The sequence below is a fragment of the Columba livia genome, chromosome 1 (genome assembly GCF_036013475.1).
Source record: "Columba livia isolate bColLiv1 breed racing homer chromosome 1, bColLiv1.pat.W.v2, whole genome shotgun sequence".
NCBI lineage: Eukaryota > Metazoa > Chordata > Aves > Columbiformes > Columbidae > Columba > Columba livia.
The window spans coordinates 161217043-161237624 of NC_088602.1; the positions used below are offsets into that span (position 1 = coordinate 161217043).

Sequence of the window (20582 nt, forward strand, 5' to 3'; positions counted from 1 at the left end):
TGCTGGCAACCACACCGATAGCAGATATTTGCAATTCAAAGACAAGGAGAAGGGAGAAGACAGAAGGAAGAAAGCTCACAATAGTGACAGTAGTTTCTCAAACCAAGAAAGTTGTCTTTCTGGTTTTGTTCTCATGTTCAAATTTATTTCAGTCTCTTTCCCTTTCCCTTTCCTTTGTGATTTATTTTGAATAGCTGTACTATTTAAGATTTTTGGTCACCCTTCCACCCCACCATTCGTTTTATTTCTAATCCTGTCTTTCTGTTTGGGAAAGGAAAGGATAAGAACTCGAATTTCTTATTTTAACTCATTGCTGTTCTCCTTTATGTTTGTGTCATTGCTCCTTTCTTCTGTTGGTTTCTGATCTTTGTTTCTCACTTTTAACTTATAGATTTCTCTTACTTGTGAGATTTCCTTCTATTCCCAGCATATTTATACCTTTTAACCCCATGTCTTTCCATCACTAATGCAGAAACAGCTGTCTGAAATGTCCCTGTTCAACATTATTTTACTTTAAAGGAAAGAGACTTCTGGGATTATTCTGGCCATTCCTGTGTGAGGCAAAAATGGATAGAAGTGCTGTATATGAAGAAGAGACCCAACTCCTAGTGTCTTTCATTTCTGCTTTGCACACTTTACCTGAAAGCAATTAAGATACTTTTTTGATAGCTAAAATTGCTTTCACTTCTCTAGACTTTTTTCTTCCTTAATAGCAAACAGCACTAGTATAACTGTCACTATGATGCTAAAAAAATACACCAGATTTTATTTGAAGGGGGTAATATCTTGTATTAGACTAGCTGCCCATTTGTGGGCTATTTTTTTCCAATTATAAAATATATGTTTTTCTAGCTATGCTGCTTGCTCTAATAAAATGTCTTTTCTCCCTTCATACCTCACCTCACTCATATGTAAGAACAGTAAGTCTTTTGTCTTTTTTCTTAGTGCGATTCTGGCAAACAAGGCAACTGATGATGGTTCAATACTGATGAGGTCTTTCCAATTAGTTTCTTTGTGGTAGAGTAGTGGCTGAAATTGTCAGCTAAAGGCTACGTCCTCACTTTAGGTGGACTTGTGCTGTATGTGTCTACCTGCATAATTAAATAATAAAATTCTGTAAGAATAAGTGGTAGATGATGTTGTACTTGGGCTTCCCAGGATGCACCATTGCCTCATTTTACAAGGCATTAGGCACAAAGGTGGACACCACCATTTCCAAAGGCACCATTGCATTTCAGTGCAGTATGTGGCAGAAGCAAATGGTAAAAGGAGTTAAGGGTGAAGAAAGATGGAAATAAAGTAATTGAAAACTACTACTTATGTTAAATATACGTGCAGCAGAAGCATGTTAGGGGAAATTTTCCAGATCTTATAGTAAAAGAAGTTACTGCTGTCTGTGGTGCTTAATTATTTGTATAATTGTCACTTACAAGGGAGCAGAATCTTCTTGTGTACCATAGAAAACACCATCACAAACTCTGGCTCCTTTTCCAAACAATATATATTAACTTAGAGGCAGTAGGGAAGGATTACAGCAAAAGGAGACAGAAATTGGTTAAGCAGTCTGCTTCACATAATTCAACATATCTGTGTCAGAATTGGTGACAGAAGAAGCATCTAGATCTTCATGTGATATGAGGTGCATTTTGTCATAGTACTTGGAGCAAAACTTTGGAAGAATCTCCACTTTTGGGGGCTATTTGAGGATAGCTATTCCATCCACGAGGGAGAAATGGAGAAGGTTCAAGAGGGAATCTTAAGGTGTTTTTGACAGGAGAAAGATGAGGTAGTGGTGGATCTGTGGGTGGGGCAGATGGTTTGAAGCAGAGACAGAATACTAGCAGTGAAGTTACTATGTGAAGATTATCAAGGAGCTGAATATGTGCACAATTCCAAGGGATAAGGAAACATATTGCACAGTGTTCTCCAAGACTAAGGAGTTTGGACCTTTACTAGCATGACATCTGGGTAACTTATGTACTTAACTTGAAAGCAGGCAGCTTGCGTAGAATAGATGTTTTTAAGAATGCCAGGCAGGAGGGAATTTTATGGCTCTGTAATCATTCTTTGAGCACGATGGCTTGAGGACTTCTTGTTTTAACGTAAGTTATGCATCTTATGTTTGGTGGAACTTTAAGGTTTTTTTTTCAAGACTTAGAAAAATGAAACATTAGTTCCTAAGGTATAATAGTTGTAGGTAATCTCATGTAAGTATTACAAGTCTCAGTTTGCTGAAGAAGTGGGGATGTGTGTGTGTGTGTGTTGCTACAATGCATGTCAAGAGTGCAGCTGTCCTAGTGTTGTTCTTTGAAGTCATGGTTTGATGGGCGTCTTTGGTGGCAGTCATGGCTTAACAAAGTCACACCGCTTCCTTCAGCTTTCCACCCCCACACGATGTTCCCACCGTTCTGCTGACACAATGTCAATTTCTGCAAGGAGCTGATTACCCTGAAAACCATAAGAAAACAAACACAAGTTCCCAAAGTGGCATTGGTGTCTAAATTGTCATATTGTGAAGTAGCCACAGTCTAAATTTTCTAGTTAGGCGATAAATGTGTTTTGAGTGTTAGTCCAGTTATGCCTGCACTTTGATTTTAAGAAGTCTGGCAGACTCTGGTCCATTGTTTTCTCCTTCCTACTGCCATCCTTCATTAGCAAACTCAGTAATGTGATCTCTAAGCCAGGTGATTAATTTCTAACATGGAAAGCCCTTCTGTGCCCAGTGTATGTGTGAAGATTGTAGTATATGGGTTAGTGCAATTTATTTTCTTTTTAAAGCCATTTTTAGGGACTGGATGTAGCTTTCAGCTGGACTGGGTTAAGGGGGGGGTCTCAGGTTTTTGTGCAATTAAATTTGGGTCACCAGCATGCTCAGTGCTCCCCTGAAGGGGAGGGTGCTGTAGGGAGGCAGGTATTGCCACAGGTTCTGCTGGATTTGCTGAGGAAAGTTACCTCTCTGCTCTTCTGTTGTTGCTTTGCCAGCCAGTGTGTTGCTTCAGGGCACGATTTTTTCAATGGAGTGCCTGATTTTAGGCAACCTAGTTTAGTTTCACTAAACCTTGCTAACTTTTTTATACTGAATTATGCTGATTCTAATCTCTACAAATCTGTCTTTTGCATTTGAAAGTGCTTATTAAAAACAAGTCAAACTCTAAAAATGGGAACAACCTTGAGGATTTTTATTTTGATGGTTTTAGTGTAGCAGAAATGTTCAGTGACGTGGGTGTCTACATAATGTAACACATCCTCTTCCAAATCCTGCCTTTTTTGAATTCTTGAAGAAATCCCACACTCATTAAATGGCTTTCTATTATGATAACTTGGAGAGAGAACTGCTGTACTTCAGCCTTCCCACTGAGTGAAGTCTCATTATAAATCATCTCTTTATGGCTCCAAAATGCTGCACTTCCAAACTTTGCTCATTAATGAGACTGGAATGAATTTCATAATGGCTGTCTGTTTGCAGCAGGGCCATGCTCAGGAAAGACTGTTGCATTTATTTCCTCGATGCCTGAAATATCTTTCCAATACAGTGGGCCTACAAACCAGGAATTAATAAGGAAGGCTCTTTGTGCATGTGTATGTGAATATGGATGAGTGTGTGCAGGCAGAATGATTTCCATTTGCACCGCTTTTATTTCTTCCTCCTTTGTTTCATCCAAAAAGCTAAGATACTTATTTAAAGCAAATGTTTTGATAATGGTATGGAATGTATTTAACAAAAAAAATGAATGTCTTAATTTCTTCTAAGAGAATATTTTTTTTTCATTTCCTTCAGAGGTGCTGGATTGGTTTACAGCTAAACTGATCTGACCACAGATCACTGCCTAGTGGGAAATATTAAAGATCTTATTTTAAGCTAAACAAAATAACTGTGCAGGCTTTCAAGTAAGTTTATTGTAATGGGTTAAGGGGCTTCAGCATACCTCTTACAGTATCAGTAATTGACCTCTTTAAAATACTTCACCCCTAATAGTTTGGTTGAGAAGTATCTTGGTATCAGTTCACAGGAGATTGCTAACTGCCTCGTTTCTTCACATTAGCTTAATGGAGAGGAATGAGTCACCATGTCAATTACGGTCCCATGACATGAAGTAAGTTTTGTCATCATTCTGCTTCACCATTTTTCATCTCTCTTTAGTTGGATTATTAAGGATTTGGTTTTGCATTACTGAGGTCAATAATTGCTTTACCTTTAACTCTGTCTCTAGATCAGACCCTAGTAATGCAATTCATGTTTTTAAAAGGGCTATGCTTAAATATCCTTTTATATACCTCTTAAAAAGGCATGAAGACTAAGGGCAGAAAAAACTAATGCTAATATTAAAAAAATACATATTTTCTTTGTATTTCAAATGTAGGGAAACAAGGTAGAGGACATCCCATTCAAGGTATTCTATTTTTGTGAAACACACTTTTAAGGAAATATTCCATTGAAGTATTTGCAGTTTTTATTATTGGCTAAATATTCTTATATTTGTGCATTTCTATTCCTGTGATATTTTCGCAACTGTCCGTTCTCGTTGGGTACTGATTACTTATGTAGCTAGCCAATGCTATTTGCTGCAAATGCTTAATTTGTTCTGTCTCTGTTCATTTTCTAATAGGTATTCTTTCCCATTTCTATTTAGTGTATTCAATAGGGAATGAATACAAAAAAACCTTCCCCAATAATTAATATAGGATGTAGCAAACTCTCTTTTCATCAAATTATTTTTTGAGAATAACTGATTCTAGAAGAGACTAACTTGATCTAATGAAAATGTTATTAAAATGTTAATTTTCCCCAGTCTTACTTCTCTGAGATTGCAGCACTTACTGGTCAGGTTTTACAAAGGTTGTTAATTTGATTTCTTTACTAAGTTGCTTTTTTTCCCCCTCCAATGTGTTGTTCTTCAAACATCCAAGTATATATCTCTAGAATTTTATTGCCAGTGCTTCACAGCCACCTGGTTAGCTACATGGGAGGCAGGACTAGCTTAGATGGCATAGGAAGCATGTAGTTGTGCTTCAGACTATTTGTTTTGACTGGGAGTATGAGAGGAGTTCCTGTCAGTAGACTTGGAAAATGAGTTTTTCATTAATGGTGGTGACCTACTATTTGTTAGCATTCGCTTTGAATCACCTTTCATCTGCTGTTGATGGTGACTTTGAATCTCAAAGGTACTCACTGCAAGTCTCTTTTCTGAAGGCTTTCCAAAACTGATTGTCATTTCTGCATTGCCTTTAGCTTCTCCAGTTCTTTGTGGTTCCAGTTGTTTGAAATGTGATGCTATTGTAGCACAGAATAAGTAGTAATTATATAGAGATTGCATCCAGAGCATAGGAGACATCCTTTAGGCTGTTATTTATAATAAGCACGGCATCTGAAAAAAAATGACAAGTGGCTGATACTGTGAAATTTATTCTTCCTTCTAAAGGTACTGACTTAAAGCATAATAGTTGCACTACCTGTGAGTGCCTTTTGGCTATCTTCTTGTACCACCTCATAAAAAGATGTGTTCGGTGGGTGGATGTGGGAGGAGGGTGGGATTTCTTCAAATAATTATTTTAGTCACAACACAGCCTTGTATACAGTTTGTCACACAGACAGGTTCTGAGTCACTTAGCAATTTTTTCCCTATCTTGCTGAAGCAGTAGATCTGAAAATAAAATACCTGCACTGAAATCAGCTTTAAATATTCTTTTTTTTTTTTTTTTAAGGAAATAAATGACTACTTGTATGATCCTAAGTGAATCTTTCTTGATACTATAAAGCACCTTCTGAGTTGATAAGCAGGTTCTATATTTCATGTGGACTTTCAATATTATTTGCATTTCTCCTTGAAAATTATGTAGGTGTATAAGCCTTACTTTACTAGGAGAATTACAATTCAGTGTTCAAATTTGTAATATATTTTATTTGTTATGAATATAGTTTCAAGATAAATTTGCTGCTTGTACTATATTTTAAATGTACAAATTAAACAAACAAAACACCTTAGTTTTTCAGTTGGCAGAGGGAAAAAACCAAAAAAAAACCAGAAGATGTTGCTTGTTATCCACTGTAGAAACTGGTTTTTGTAACTCAGTGGGTTTCCAGCTGATGGATTTCTATTATATCTAGACAGGTTGTTCTGTTAAAACTGGAGCCAACTTGCTATTTGTTCCATGTACAGAAATTGGTTATTGATGACTTCCTCCTACCGTATTGATAAAGTCACTTAGTCATTGCCAGAGGCTTAATCTAAGATTAAACAACATTTTTTTTTGCTCATAAAATTCATTTCTATTTGCATTAGTCATTTAAAAAGTATGTGTCTATTTACATTCTTATAGTGCACGCATTTTTCTCCCACTGCATATTAAACCACGTCTTAGGCTTTAATTTTCCTTTATTGCCATCCTATTAGTGTAGGGAATGTGAAATAATAATTTCTGGTGGTAGGTTTACAGGTAGGATTGCAGTATGTGCTCTACTTTGCTTCCTTTTTCCTTAAGCGTGCCTGTGTGTTGTACAGAAGAGCAGTACAAGCTTCCTTTAGAAGAAAAAATGCATCTCCATCTGTTCAGGTGAGCAGGCCTTTAGTAAGTTGCCAACACTTTGTACAGGTTGAGTGGTCTGAAAGCATTGTCAGGTCGGGTTTACTTCGTGTGGTGTAGGAGGCACAAATGACGTGGTGGGCCTCAGCCTTGGGTACTCATTTTCAGGTGTGTTTGTCACTCGAGAGGGCAGCCCAGCCGTGCAGCAGGTATGGCCTTTGCCTTCCCAGGAGGACCTGGGCAAAGCTTCATTTCTCCTCAGGGACCTGCAGGTCCCCTCACCGAGTTGCTCCAGCACCGTGCTGGTGCCACTTACCTCCGAGACTGTCCCGTGTCCTTGCAGTCCCCACAGCAGAGGTGAACCGGTGCTGTTTTACACAGATGGAATTTTCCAGTGGTTCCCTTTGATCTTACATGAATTGCTGTGTGCGGTTTTGTGTGCTAGTTGGGTTTCTTGGCATGCTGATAATAACAAGTTTTTAAAATTTCAAGCATTTTTTTTTTGTCTCATTATGTACGCTGCTAGCTTTTTGTGGAGTCTTAGATGAACTATTTACTTTTACTCTTTTTTTCCTTAACTTCTTTTTTATATCTTGTGTGTTACCAAGAAGTTATAACATTCTAGTACCGACTTTCTGGGTCAATATTGCTGTCAGCATTTTGATTGGGTGAGCTGAAATTTGGCCATTAACTTGCATAAATGCTGACGTCCATGGCTCTATTCTACCAACCAGAAAGCTTGAATTATTATGATTATTTTTATAGCGAATAGAAACCAATATTTACATTGTTTGATGTTGCACTAAAGCTCTCAACACAAAATATCAGGGTTTTTTGTGTGTTTTATTTTTTCAACATCATGTATGCGTATATCTAGGGGTAGAAGAATGCTCATGGAGAAGACAAGGAGGGCAGAAGAGGAAATGCAGCAAGAAAAAAATGTAATTTTGACATTATGGTGGCCAGGTTAGAAATAATTAATTGACTCTCCCAGATTGTTTTTATTAATCTTTTCTTTGCAGATTTTTTTAAACTTTGCAAAGGTATTCATACACAGTGGTTGTAAGACATGTTCTAGGGGTCTTAAAAGCAGAAAATGGGCAGTGATCGCCTTTGAATTGATGGATGGATGAAGGGTGCAAGCCTTTAATATATATGATTGAGGGTTTTTTTATTTGCACTTGCAGCAATTGGGGGGAAAAAAAAAGCGGTGTTAGTTTCTAAGAAGTGCATTTTAGAAATGTTTAGCAAATGCTAATGTGACTGGGCAAACAAAATGAGGATCATCTTAGCTAACATATTGCCTGAGTTGGAGGGAAGTGAAGCAAATTTTAAGACAAAGGAGGATTTTAGGGGGCTTTAGTACTTAATGCAGAAATGACCGGAGCATGCATGGGTTATACTTTTAAAGGTCACAAAGAGAAAATGTTTCCAGAAAGCAAGTGTGCTGCTTTTCATTAGGAATGCTGATAATACTGTTGCGATATCACAGGAAGTTATGCCTAGAAGTTACCTCAAGAGACCATATGGTGCATCATACTGTCCCTAAAAACAGACAATACTTATTTCTTTCCTACAAGTTACACATTTAATCTGTTCTTTAAGGCACCATAGAGCCAACCTTCATGGCAAATTTTTCCAGCACATCCCTATATTGAGCAGTGGAAAGTGTCTCCTGATACCTAACCCAAATCTTTCTTTCTTGAACTGAAGCTTATTATTCTTATCCTTTGGACATGGATATAGATAACAGATGATTCCTTTCCTGTTTGCAGCAGTCATTTATTTACTAGAAGGCAGCTGTCATGTCTAAACAGCTTATGTTCTTCATTTTTTCCTCATGGGACATGTTTTTCTAGATCACTAATCAGTCTCATTCCTCTCCTTTGACCTCTATCCAGTTCCTTCATTTATTTCTGAAAGTTCTGTGCTGGAACCAGACACTTTAAGGATTTACTGGTATTGAGAAGAATAGAAGGATTACTTCACATATCTTGAAGGGTGTGCTTTCATCTGTAGTCTCAGTACAGTGTTTACCTTTTTAGCAGTGGTTTAAAAGAGCTGCTTATGATCTGTGATAATCCCTGACACTACTCTGAAGATGAGCCAACTACTTGTTCCACGTCTCATACTTGTGTAGCTTTAAGCAGTTGGAGTTGCCTCTGCCTTTTATTTTCCTGAACATTTATCTGTTTTTTTTCAAGATAATTTTGAATTCCAGTTGTTCTGCCTTCCAATATACTTGCATGTTCAGTGAGCTTTCAGCATTTTGGCTAGTGCAGAAAGTGTAGCACCCTTCCTTCACTGCAAAACCTCTTCAGTGAGACAATGCTTGCTAAATGAAATGCAGGAATGAGTGTTGGACTATCTATCTATCTATCTATCTATCTATCTATCTATCTATCATCTACCTGTCTGTCTTCTGGCAACAGTGCTGCTGGACATCATTCATGAGCAGTCTGGGAGCTCAGGAATGTCTTTTGGTCCCAGTAGGCTTCTAACCTCCTGTGTTAAGTTCTTGCTTCTGCAGATAGATGCAGGGATATTAACCCTGGGTAAATATCCATAGTTTGTCATTGTCACACTGCGTTTGATTGTGTAGGCTTATCCTCAGAGAGAGCCTTCTCTGTTGTACTGATTGTGCTCACAGGTTTATCAAGCTAGTGTAGTCCCTTCTGCTCTTGTACCACCTCCAGTCATTCATACAGTTTACACTCTTAATGGGATTTATCTTTTCCCCTGTAGTCTTCATAACTTTTTTCAGCTGAGAGATTAGAGGTTGGTGGTGTTGTGTTTTGTATTTTAATTTAAAGATTCATATTAAAGTATTAAGAATTTTAGAAGAATACTTTGGGTAATTTTAAATGCCAGTATTTACAACTCAATTTAAATTTTAGTAAGGCAAGTAATTAGCAACAAGGACTGCTTGTGCTACTTGCTAATTGCAAAAAAAATATATACATGTATTCTTGAGCTGTTTTATGAATACTTTGACTTGCTTGTTGAGGAAGAATTCACAACACTAGAAGCAAATGACATTTATTTGATCAAAATATGGGATAAACTATAGACAAGAGTTTCAACTGAGAGGAGAAGCAGACCTTCAGGCTGCCTGTTGTGGTATCACTTCTGTCAATGAGGGAAGCTCATCTGGTGGGTCACACGAGCAGGAGAAAACTGGGCAGGTGGAGAGGGGGCAGTAAAGGCCACTTCCAGCTCACTGCTATGACCCAGCAGGGCTTGGGGCAAATACCTTCATCCCTGGTGGGGTTATGTTTTGAATTCTAGTTCAGCTCAGCCTTGGCTGAGCTGTGATCCAGGAGCCTTTACCTGTTGTGGAAACAAGACACTGTCCGCATAGTGATTTGGCAGCAGTTTGCTACCTTGCCCCAGGTCTCAAGCCAACATATTTTCAAGGAGCTTTGAATTGGAAAAGAAACTCCTGTAAGTAATGCCTGGTGACTTAACCACCTTCTTTTCTGCATTTCCTGAGTTCTAGTGGTTAGCCAGGTGATTTTGACTGTGATTTTTGATATGCTTTGTCTGTGTTGACCACATGTCTTATTTTAGCACTGCTTTGTGAAATGGACAAGGTGAGGTTAAAAGAATAGTGTCTTTTGAAAACACTTTGGATACCGCTTAGGTGATGATGGAGCTTTGGCAGGACCTGCCCAATCAAGAAATCTGCTGCAGTGCCTTATTTAAGAGCAGTATAATGGAGTGAGGAATTAGGAGTTAATACAGGGTAATGTGCAATGTGGGTGGGTCATGCAGATGGATTTTGGTAGGGAGATGAAAAAGGTTTATGCAGTCACAAATGCTAAAATTGCAGTGGTGGTACTTGGCTGTTAGTGGGCAGGAGAGATGTTAAATCTGATCTAAATCAGTGCTCATTTTTTTTTTCCCCAGATGAAAATGACTACTTATGAAAGGTTAGAGAATTTATGGGGGTGTCAAAACATATGGCAGATGGGCTGGATTAGGACTCATGAGTATAGTAATCCAAATCCCTTCTGCCAAGCATTACAGAGGATCTATTCCTGCTGCTGGCCTATACTACATGTGCACAATCAGGGGAGCACAGGCTGTCTGGAGGCTCAGAGGAAGAGTTGCTGGTGAAAGTGCTTGTCTGAGCAGAGTTAATTTTGAAATCCCTTTCTTTGCAAGCAGAAGTCTGCTGAAGAACTGATTATGTTATATAATTTTACTAAATTGCTGTAACCGGTGTTTCTTTTTTTCCTTTGGTTTGTTGTACAAAACCTGGAAGGAAAAGCAAAAATGGGAGCTAAGCCTTTCTAATTTTCTCTGACTATATTTGTACAGAGGGATAAAAGCTGTGCAGAGGTCTTGAGTGTTGAGAGAGAAAAGAAAGGGAGTGAGTTTGTCGTTCCTTTTCTGAGCCAGCAGTATCCATATGTGTTTTTTTTGTTTTTTTTTTTTTAAAGGCGTCCTACTTTAAACTTTTGTGGCAGAAGTTTTAGTATTAGGAACAGTTTTATTCTTGGTTTTAGATTGAGTCCAGACGATCTCCTCTGAAATCTGAAAATTCACAATGGCACATTAGCGTTACATAGGCCATTGCTCGCTATAGTTAACGTGTAGTTAATTTTAAAAAGATATAAAGCTACTGACTTTTGAGAAGATCCATGTCTGAAATAGTTTCTGGGGAAGGATGCATAGCATTTGTGAGGCAACAAGAGGATATTTGCATTCCACTCCTGTAGTCAGTTAATTAAGCTAAAGAATCCACCCAAGCTCCTTTTCTAGTTAACTAGTATTTCACAGCATGATGAACAGATATGCTGGTGTGGAAAACCACCTACTTGGTTATCTCTTCATTTGACACTGGTCTTTAAAAAAAAGAAAAAGGAATTTTTGTTAAAGCGTGAAACACAATACTGCATGTAGATTTGTTGTATTATTTGTAGAACCAGGAAGTGTGAGGATTCGGGCCTTACAGATCTTAAAATTTAAGCTTTAAAGGAAGTCTGCAAATAGTTACTCCAGCAGTGAGGATGGATTAGCTCTGAGGTGCACATTGTTTGCATTCTAGGGCTAGGAGCAAGAGGTGAGCTTTTCATTGTTTCTCGTTTATGATGCATGAAGATCTGAAACTTTTTAGCAGGTTTCTCCATTATCCACCTGGAGTGGCGTATCTGCTCTAGCATGGTTTTGTCTAAGAATTTTCTAATGTGAACTCTCTCTGCATTTAATTAAAAAGCACCGTTGTTACATCTTTAGGAAAGGGAGATTTTCTTCCTGGTTTAAAGTATTAACAAAATAACAAAGCAGTCTAAGCAATCCATGAAAGCTCACTTCTCATCTGTTAATCAAGTTTCACTTGCTTATTATTTGGGGTGTCTTAATATTGCAAGTGGTACATAGTCCTGCAGCAAAGACCTGCTCTGAATTTTTGATTGAAACAAATAAACAAATGAACAGAAATAACCATCTTCCACTTCCCAGCCTCTTTCTCTCTAAGCAGCCTCCTCCTAAGGAACTGTAGAAGGGTGTATAAAAAGAGCAAAAAATGTTACATTTAATATTTGAGAGTTGTTTATATGCACGTCTGAAGGAAACAATTTTGAAAATAATTGAGCCAGAGAGGTGGGCAGAAAAATTTTCATGTAGCAAAATATGACAGGAATGAAAGGACAGGTTGAACCAGGGACATAGGTTTTACAATGAGGGTGTACATGCAAATCCATGGAATCTGAATAATTGTTTTATTCCAAATATAAACTTAGGAGTTTTGGTGGTAACCAGTTCACACAGCTTTATAATGTTAGAAGCATTTAAACAGGCCTGGACGGCAGGGATTAAACAATATCTGAGATGAGTTGCGAAGTATTATTCAGTTTACAAATGAAAGTAGGTTGTTACAGTAGGCTTTTCAGGGAATATGTTCATCGTGAAGTGTAGATGTGGGTTTTGATTGATTTATTTCCAAAAAATTGTTGATTTTCCAGGATATAGAAATATACAAAACCTAATAAATCAATCGGAGATTAATATGGCAAACAACATATGTGAACTCAGGCTTTGCTTTGTGTTTAAAAAGAGACAGCATTTTTAAGTGATTCAGATACAAGTACATAAATATTCTTTTTATAAATTTGTTTGTTCCCTACTAATGCCTCCATTGAGTTCTTTGAATTAGTATTTTAAACTTCACAAGGAGAAACTCCATAGAAATATGAAAAGCAACACATTTCTTCATGAGTTAGGGAGATAAATTGCGATGACTATACCATGTCTGTTACTGGAACATCAGTAACCTGATGCTAGAAAACTCTTAATAATTGACCTAAAATGGAGCAGCACATTTATCTGTATTTCATGATTTTAAGGGGCTGTTTGAAAGAAATATGATAATACATACCAGTGTGTGATTTTGCTTCTGAATAACTGAGGAAACATTGAATAATCATCCCAGGAATGTGTAGTGTAAGAGGGAAAAAACAAACCTAATAAAATGAAAAATGACTGACAAATAATTATTTGTAATAATGGAGGGAAAGATTATCAAAGTGCTTATATCCTATCTGGAGCTATTTGGCAAATAGTTTTTCTTATAAAAGACATCTGAGAAATTGAAATATAAAAATACGTATAATTTAGCTTTCACAGATTCTTCTGCAAAGAGAGAGTAATCCAAAACAGCTTTCATTTAGGGCGCCTGTGTAATTGAGAGCAGAACTTAAGCTCATCAGTCCTAGAAACTGGTGAGAAAATTTTGCTTCCCGATTCTCATTTAGGCAGAAGTGGTGTGTTTCTGCAAGCATTTGAATAAGTAAGTGCTTTCGGATGCAGCGGAGGGGAACCCAATAAGCAGCTCCAGCTGACAAATGTGGAGTTATTCTGTAGAACAGTGGAGGTTCTTCAAGTTGTTAGCATGATGACATGGGTAGGTGGAGACAGCTGCATGCTTCATGTAATATTATTTAGGTGGTTATCAAGATATTAAAGGTTTTAGAGCACTTATTTAATATGGTGTGCTTGAAAAAAAGATATATATTCCTTGACTGTGAGATGCAAAATGAAGTGGTGCTTTCACTAGTAGGCATATCTGAAGGCTCAAAGTGATCACTGTAGTTAATAAATTGGAGTTGGAAGAGCTAAACATGGAATCTGTGTCTGTTTTCCTCTCTTGCCTTCTTGGAAAGTTTATTGGTTCTCAGATGAAATCTTTAGGAGAGACTTTAATTAGGGAAATGGAACTGGAGCATTCTTTAAAAATACTTAAGGCAAACTGGTGTTTTGGTCACTGCCAGGAGCAAAGAAAGGATCTGGGAAGTTATGTAAGACCTGTTGTGAAGTTCCACAAATTCCTCTAAAATGAAGAGTTTACAAAGGGTTTCACCCTAACATCTTTAAAGGCTTGACTCTGATATAGGGTTGATACAGATTAAATGAAAGAACCGTTTCGTTTAGTCTGTGGTTGACGTCATATCAACATTTTGTGATCCAAATGTCAGAGACCAAGAACTGTAGTGCTTGATTCCACTACCAGAAAGAAAGTTGTATCAGATATTTCTTGGTTCCTTTTGTTTGTAATTTACAGAATTAAACACCTGGTGTTGATTTATAGTGATTTTTTTTTTCTTTTTTCTTTCAGAGAAAGAATTTGACCCTCTTCTTCAGCATTGGTTTATTGACCTTCTGGGGGACTGCACTGCTGGGTGTCCGCTTGTACTGGATGGGCAACAAGCCCCCAAGTTTTTCCAATTCTGACAATCCAGCAGCTGACTCAGACAGTTTCCTCACACGTACGCTGACCTTCTTTTACCTGCCAACCAAGAACCTCTGGCTGTTGCTGTGCCCAGATACCCTCAGCTTTGACTGGTCTATGGACGCCGTGCCTCTTCTGAAAGCAGTCAGTGACTGGAGGAACCTACACACTGTGGCCTTCTATGCTGGACTCATCCTCCTCGCCTTCTTCAGCTTGAAGGGCTCCAGCGATGAGCGAGAATGCAATGGGAGAGCTGTAATGAATGGCAAGCAGAACGCTAATGGGCATAGCTGCCACTCAGAGATGGAGTACAAGACACTGGAGGTGAAGTCAAGCTTTGCATCAAAAGAAGAGAATGGTATAAAAAAGCATGATGTACAGAGACGGCAGCTTCCTTCAACTGAGAACATTGTTGTTCTGTCTCTGTCTTTGTTAATAGTGCCCTTTGTTCCTGCCACAAACCTATTTTTCTATGTTGGCTTTGTAATAGCAGAGCGTGTACTGTATGTTCCTAGTATGGGCTTCTGCCTGCTGGTTACAGTAGGTGTCAGGGCCCTTTATGTCAAAGCCCAAAAGCGCTTTCTGAAGAACTTGGTTTTTTGTTCCACTGCTGCATTAATTGTTTTCTATGGACTCAAGACTGTTGTCAGGAATGGGGACTGGCAGAATGAGGAGATGCTGTATAGGTCAGGGATAAAAGTAAACCCTGCTAAAGGTAATTTTTGCTCTTTATGGTGAATTATTTGTTTATTCCTACCTGTCTTTGCCATTCTCTGATTTTATCAGGATGCTTCAGAAAATGTCCTTTTAAGCTGTAGTAGTATGTACATAAGTAAAAAATGAGGAAAAGCAAGAATGTGTTTTTATTAGGTGTTACAGGTCTGGTATTACTTGGAGAAAACGAGATCCCAAGGTAAGAGGATACTTTCTTTTTCATTGATCTTTGTTGTGTATTTTGGAATTAAAGATGCATTATTGGAATTACAGGCCCCACCCTGGTAATTTTCCATTTGGGGTCTGCTATTCATTATGCTAATGAAGTTTTTTCATATGTTCACTGAATGTTCTGTTGTCTATGACTAGAAAATATAAGAAATAGCAAAGGACAGCATCAGGGAGGTATTGTTTTTTATTTCATCTGATGCAAATAACGTCAATGCTATATAATAAAACTGAGGAAATGAGGTCATATTATTCAGCCTAGGGAGTGACTGTAGTTCCTCCTGCACACAAGTACTGTAAAGAGTTATTGTCAAATACTTGTGCCTTTATGTTAATGTCTAAATGTCAGCTATTCGTAACATTGCCCAGCTACTTCTCTCAGAGGCTGTATCTATGCGGTAATGAAATGTGACTACAGCTAGTGTAAACACGTCCAAACAGGAGGTAAACCGGCTGGTTTAGGGTTCAGTAACAGTGTTTAGAATGTGGCTCTGTGGCTTCAGCATACATGGCAGATCCAGCTGGATCCTGAACTCGGCGCTGCCTGGCTGTGCTGCTCTTGGCACATGAGCAAATTTATATCAGAACGGTCAAAATACCACCTGTGAGCGCAGTGTAGGCATTGACTAAGCCTTCATTATTCACAATTCACTAGAAGTGAGAAGGGATCACTTGATGGCTTTGCCTTTCTGTGAAAGAAAAAATTGACAGCACTTGAACATGTTGCACTTGAGTTTTTCCAGTTCTCTGCTCAGAAGTGTGTTATATGATGCAAAGTCATCTCCTGACGGCGGTGTTACTGCTTGGTTAGAGAGTTATCATGCCGTAGTCTAAAAACTGATAGTAAGAGGTAAATTTCAGGTGTTACTGTGAGTGAAAGGGAGTGAAAAAGTAGGTTTGGCAGATAAGATGCCTTGCAAAGTAGCATTATAACAGCTTGTCAATCGTCAGTGTATTTTGTAGCTCTTCTTTGTATGCTTTGTCACCCTAGGTGCAATTATTAAACTTGTTGCTGCAGTAAGTGACTTTTTGCTGTGTGCAAGCCATCCCATTTATTTTACTTTTTTTCAAAACTAGAGCAGGAGAACAAGAAATAAAGAGAAGTAACTGAACAGCGAGACAGCACACCAGAGTGGTTATATGATGCTGTGAGACGTACCAGTTTAGTGATGATATAAAGCTTGCATTAAAACAGTGGCATTCCTGGTAAAGAAAAGAGTGTGTGTGCACTTGATTAAACAGTTATTGTATGTTCCATTTTTGTCCTTAGGGGCAGATCCTCAGATATCCTAGACTGTGTTAATAGTTGTCTGCTTGCATTCAGCCAGTTTTTGTGATTAAAAAAAAAACAATAATAATTCTAGATTTTGTTCAATAGTACAGTTGGCTGCAGTGTTATCTGAAAATCAGACTACTGGGTATTACACTCCCAGGAGACAAGGCAGGTTATTTTCATCATACACATCTCAGCATGCACAGACTTCTGTTTAGATGATTGTCTGATTTCTTTCCATATGAGCTGATGTTAAGTTTCTTGTAAGATATGCAAAAGCAAAGACAGCATGTCAGTGTCGTGATGTAGACATGACTGAGCTGACTTAAAATCTCCTTAAAATGTCTTGTTAGACTTCTGCTGAATATTTACTAGCCCACACATGTTGTAACAAGGCTGGGTATCAGAAACTCCCCGCTAAAGCAACCTGTCACCCAGCTCTATTCATTATTGTGAATACTTCCTAGATTATCCTTGGCTTTGACTATGCTAATTTTATTTCGTATTTCTCATACAATCAGGCAAGCCTGACTGGACTAGACTGGCTGCCAATCCCGCTAAAGTATTAGCAGATCAACTATTCAAACTACTCTTCAGTAATTAAGTGAGGTTGACGTAGGAAAAACAATTTATTTTTGTTTGCCTCTTATTTTTATTTTTCTTTTTTTTCAGTTCTACAAATGCTACTGATAAATAAGCTATTCAGACAGCGAGACAATGGACTGCTCAGTCGAATGGTAGAGTGGAAAAGTGTTTTCCTTCTTTTTAGGCTGCTAAGAAGCGGTTGCCACTACTCATTTGTGTTTTCCTCGACTCGCAGCCATTTGTCCTCATGAGTATTTTCTTCCTTCTGATCATTTTTGAGTGGTGGGATCGTTTTCCCTGATGGGTCTGCTTTTCCTCTCTTCTTCTGCAAACTGCTTCTGAACAAGAGCTGCTTCTGTCCTAGGCTAAAAAGCAGAGAGGGATCCCTTAAAGAACTCCCCGTGTGGGAACTGAGAAAAAAGTACAAATCTGCAAAGACTGCTTTCGCTAAAGAAAGGAGCTGATCTGTTTTGTTCCAGATCCATCTGTATTCTGGCCTAGCAGGATGAAAACCACTCTGCGGTTGGATGCTGCTCGACAGCATTGAGCTGATGTGCTGTGTTAATAAGGTCATTAGAGAGGCAAGCTATTAGCACAGGTGCATTTGCGTACTAATGCGACTGAAATGCTTTGGAAATGGAGTTGTCTCACATGGTGATGGTTTATAATCAAGTCCTCGGCTTGTAGTCTGTGTAAGAACGTAATCTCCTCTGCTGCTGTGGGACTTTCAGGCAAAGTTGTTCAGCTGCTTCTCCATCTTCAATCCACCGTGAAGAAAAGGGTGATCAGTGCCTTGCAAGCACTTTCTTCCGCCCCCTCACAGGCACCTTGCAGGCAGAGAAATAGCGTTCTGCCTCAGGTGAGAAAGCCCCCGCAGGCAGCCACAGCCTTTCAGCAATTTACATTTCTCCAGGCTGTTCTTGTCAATCACTGTCAATGCAGGAAAAATGCTTAAAAGCACTGTGCAAGGCTCATCTCTCAAAAGGCCCTGAAATACACCATGGGGGTGTCAAGGGAGTCGAAGGCCATGATGCCACCTCTGAGCCACCAAGCACAGACCGTATTTCCTGGCTGCCTCCCTGTGTGAGTCGTAATGAAGGCTTGGGCTGCCTGGGCTTGTTCATCTCCCATTTTGGTTATTAGTATTTCAGATATCTTTGAAGTGATCTGAAGGCTTGCCTCCTTACAGTTTGTCAGCACTTGAGGGAAAAATAGGCAAGATTGATTCATGTAGTTTATGGATCCTGAAGTGGCTGTATGCACGTTTTGACACTAGAGAGGGAAAGGCAGGAGTGTTTCTCTCTGCTGCCTTCAACTTAATGAGCAGCCCAACTGATATGAAACAGCTCACATTACTTGAGTGTTCTTTTTTAGCAAAGGACGCCTCCCAAAATGTAAAAACAAACAAAAAAGTAAGAAGTGGGTGGTAGCTGTCACATCTTATTGAATTAGACCGAGAGTGGTGATGATTACTTCGTGTTTCATATAAAATTATAACGACACACAAAATAGTTCTTCTAATTATGCCTTGTTTTCTCTAGTTCTCTCTGTAGTACCAAAAGTTGGCTTCAAAAAGCATAATCTTTTTCCTTAGGGCCATTTTGTACTTTGCAGCCCACATCATAATGATCTTTGTTCAGATATATTTACTGTACTGTTTAGAGACACCAATTATGGAAGATAACAGAGTGGGGATTAGACTATTTGACTGCTGCAGAGGTATTAGTTGCTTGGTCATATTTACTGATGAAATTTTGGTCTTCTGGTGTTTGCTGTGACATTAGTAAGAAAGCTTTGAAAATCCTCCCTGGAACAAGTTGACCTGCTACACCAAGTGCATGCTTAACTTTGGCCATGCATTCAAGTCTTGCTGAATTCATATATGTGACTTCTCTTTTTGCAATGGAATGTAAAGCAAGAAATGGATACTAGGCTGCTTCCAAATGTAATATTACCACGTTATTGTGATGCTATACCCAGTCTGATAAGCCCTGTCTTGCACATAGTGCTGGTTTAGTCTGGCATTAGAGCTTCTGGCTTCAGAACTAGTTCTGCATGTGGCTCAGATATTTGTCCTTGTTCCATCAAGATCATTCAGATCATCCATGGTTTAAAACTAATAATATATCTTTTAGTTCTTACACCTTTTACTACTTCGAGTTCCTGTTCTTATCATCTTGCTTCTTACATCAATTACCCTGTTGTTCTCATTGAGGAGCAATAAGACCAAGACATGGTGTTGACAGAGAAGAATACAGAAATTGCTCCATAAGAATGTAGAGAGCCACTTTCCTTCTATCTTTCCATGCTTCCTCCTACTCCCAGTTCTTATGAGTGTGAATCATTCAATTTTGCTTAATGTTTTTAGAAGATATTTTAATACTGAAATACTCTTCTGGACCACAATGTTCTTTTTCCCCATCCTACTTTTTATTCTTTTTTGCCCCTGCCTCGTTCTGCTATATTTATGCCTGTAGAAGATTTAAAAAACTTCCTTTGCTTTTTTTGGCATTTTTGGCATAGCATTCAGCCTCGATCAGTTTTACTCCCTGGATTTATCTTCTTTCTTTTTTATGTTTTTACTGTTTTTTCTTTTTTTCTTTCCCTCCTTCTTGTCATCAGTTTGGCATAAGGTTGGTGAGGCCTGCTTTCTGTATGGATATGTGAATGTCAAGATAAGAATATGAAGCATCTTAGTTGATTATGAAGCATCTTAGTTGAACAGCAATGTATAGAGTAGCTGGATGTTCATCTGAGCAGTCATAAAAAAGTGGCAATTGCATTTTTGTTTCATTTCTAGTTTTAATGTCATTTTATGTAATTAGTTTACTGTTTAGTTTGCTAATACCATCTGCTAAATTAAGTTGAAGGAATTCTTAAAGCTCAGTTTAGAATTTAACTTAATCTTGTCTACATAGCATAATACTTGCCTTTTTTGATCCGAACTGCAAAAAATATACTCTTTGTTTTTAGTATTTTTTTAAACACCAAATTTCATTTTGTGTTCCATGTTGAATAGTTTTTAGTGTTAATTTCCTCTTTATTTTGCCATTACTAATACAGCAAGCAAAAGTATCTGCCCTACAAACTGTTTCAAGCGTTAGTGTAGGAGAAAAAAAAAAGTGAGTTAGTTTTGTTCAATTTACATTAATTTGTTATCATTAGAAAGGCATCCAAATTTGTTCTTACCCAAGAGTTGCTTCTCTGATTAAAAAATAATAATAATAATCCATGCCTGTCATTGCAGAGATCATATGCTCTAGTTCTGTACACTTGGGTAGAAGTAAATACTAGAAACTGTTTCCATGTGATTTGACAGCTTGCTGCTGTTATCCTTATTTACTCTTAGAAAATGATTTCTTGCTAACAATAGCTGTCAGTAAGAGGCCCCTTCTTCAGCAGACAATGAAAATATCAACTAATAGTGCAGTGAGGAAAAGTAGTTATAATTCCTTGTAGTAAACTAGGTAAAGAAGTCATGTTTCCCTCAAAAAGGGTGCAATAAGCCAGTATTTTCCATGATTATTA

The 20582-nt window shown here is 38.2% G+C and overlaps 1 protein-coding gene across 3 annotated transcripts in view; it reads left to right on the top strand.

Annotated features, from left to right (window-relative positions):
• Positions 1 to 20582, top strand: part of TMTC2 (transmembrane O-mannosyltransferase targeting cadherins 2) — a 257207-nt gene that overhangs the window by 136615 nt on the left and 100010 nt on the right. For all 3 annotated transcript variants that reach the window (XM_065041667.1, XM_065041662.1, XM_065041652.1), the window contains exon 3: positions 14141 to 14969. In XM_065041667.1, coding sequence (XP_064897739.1) covers positions 14141 to 14969 — 829 coding nt within the window. The remainder of the gene's footprint in view (positions 1 to 14140; positions 14970 to 20582) is intronic.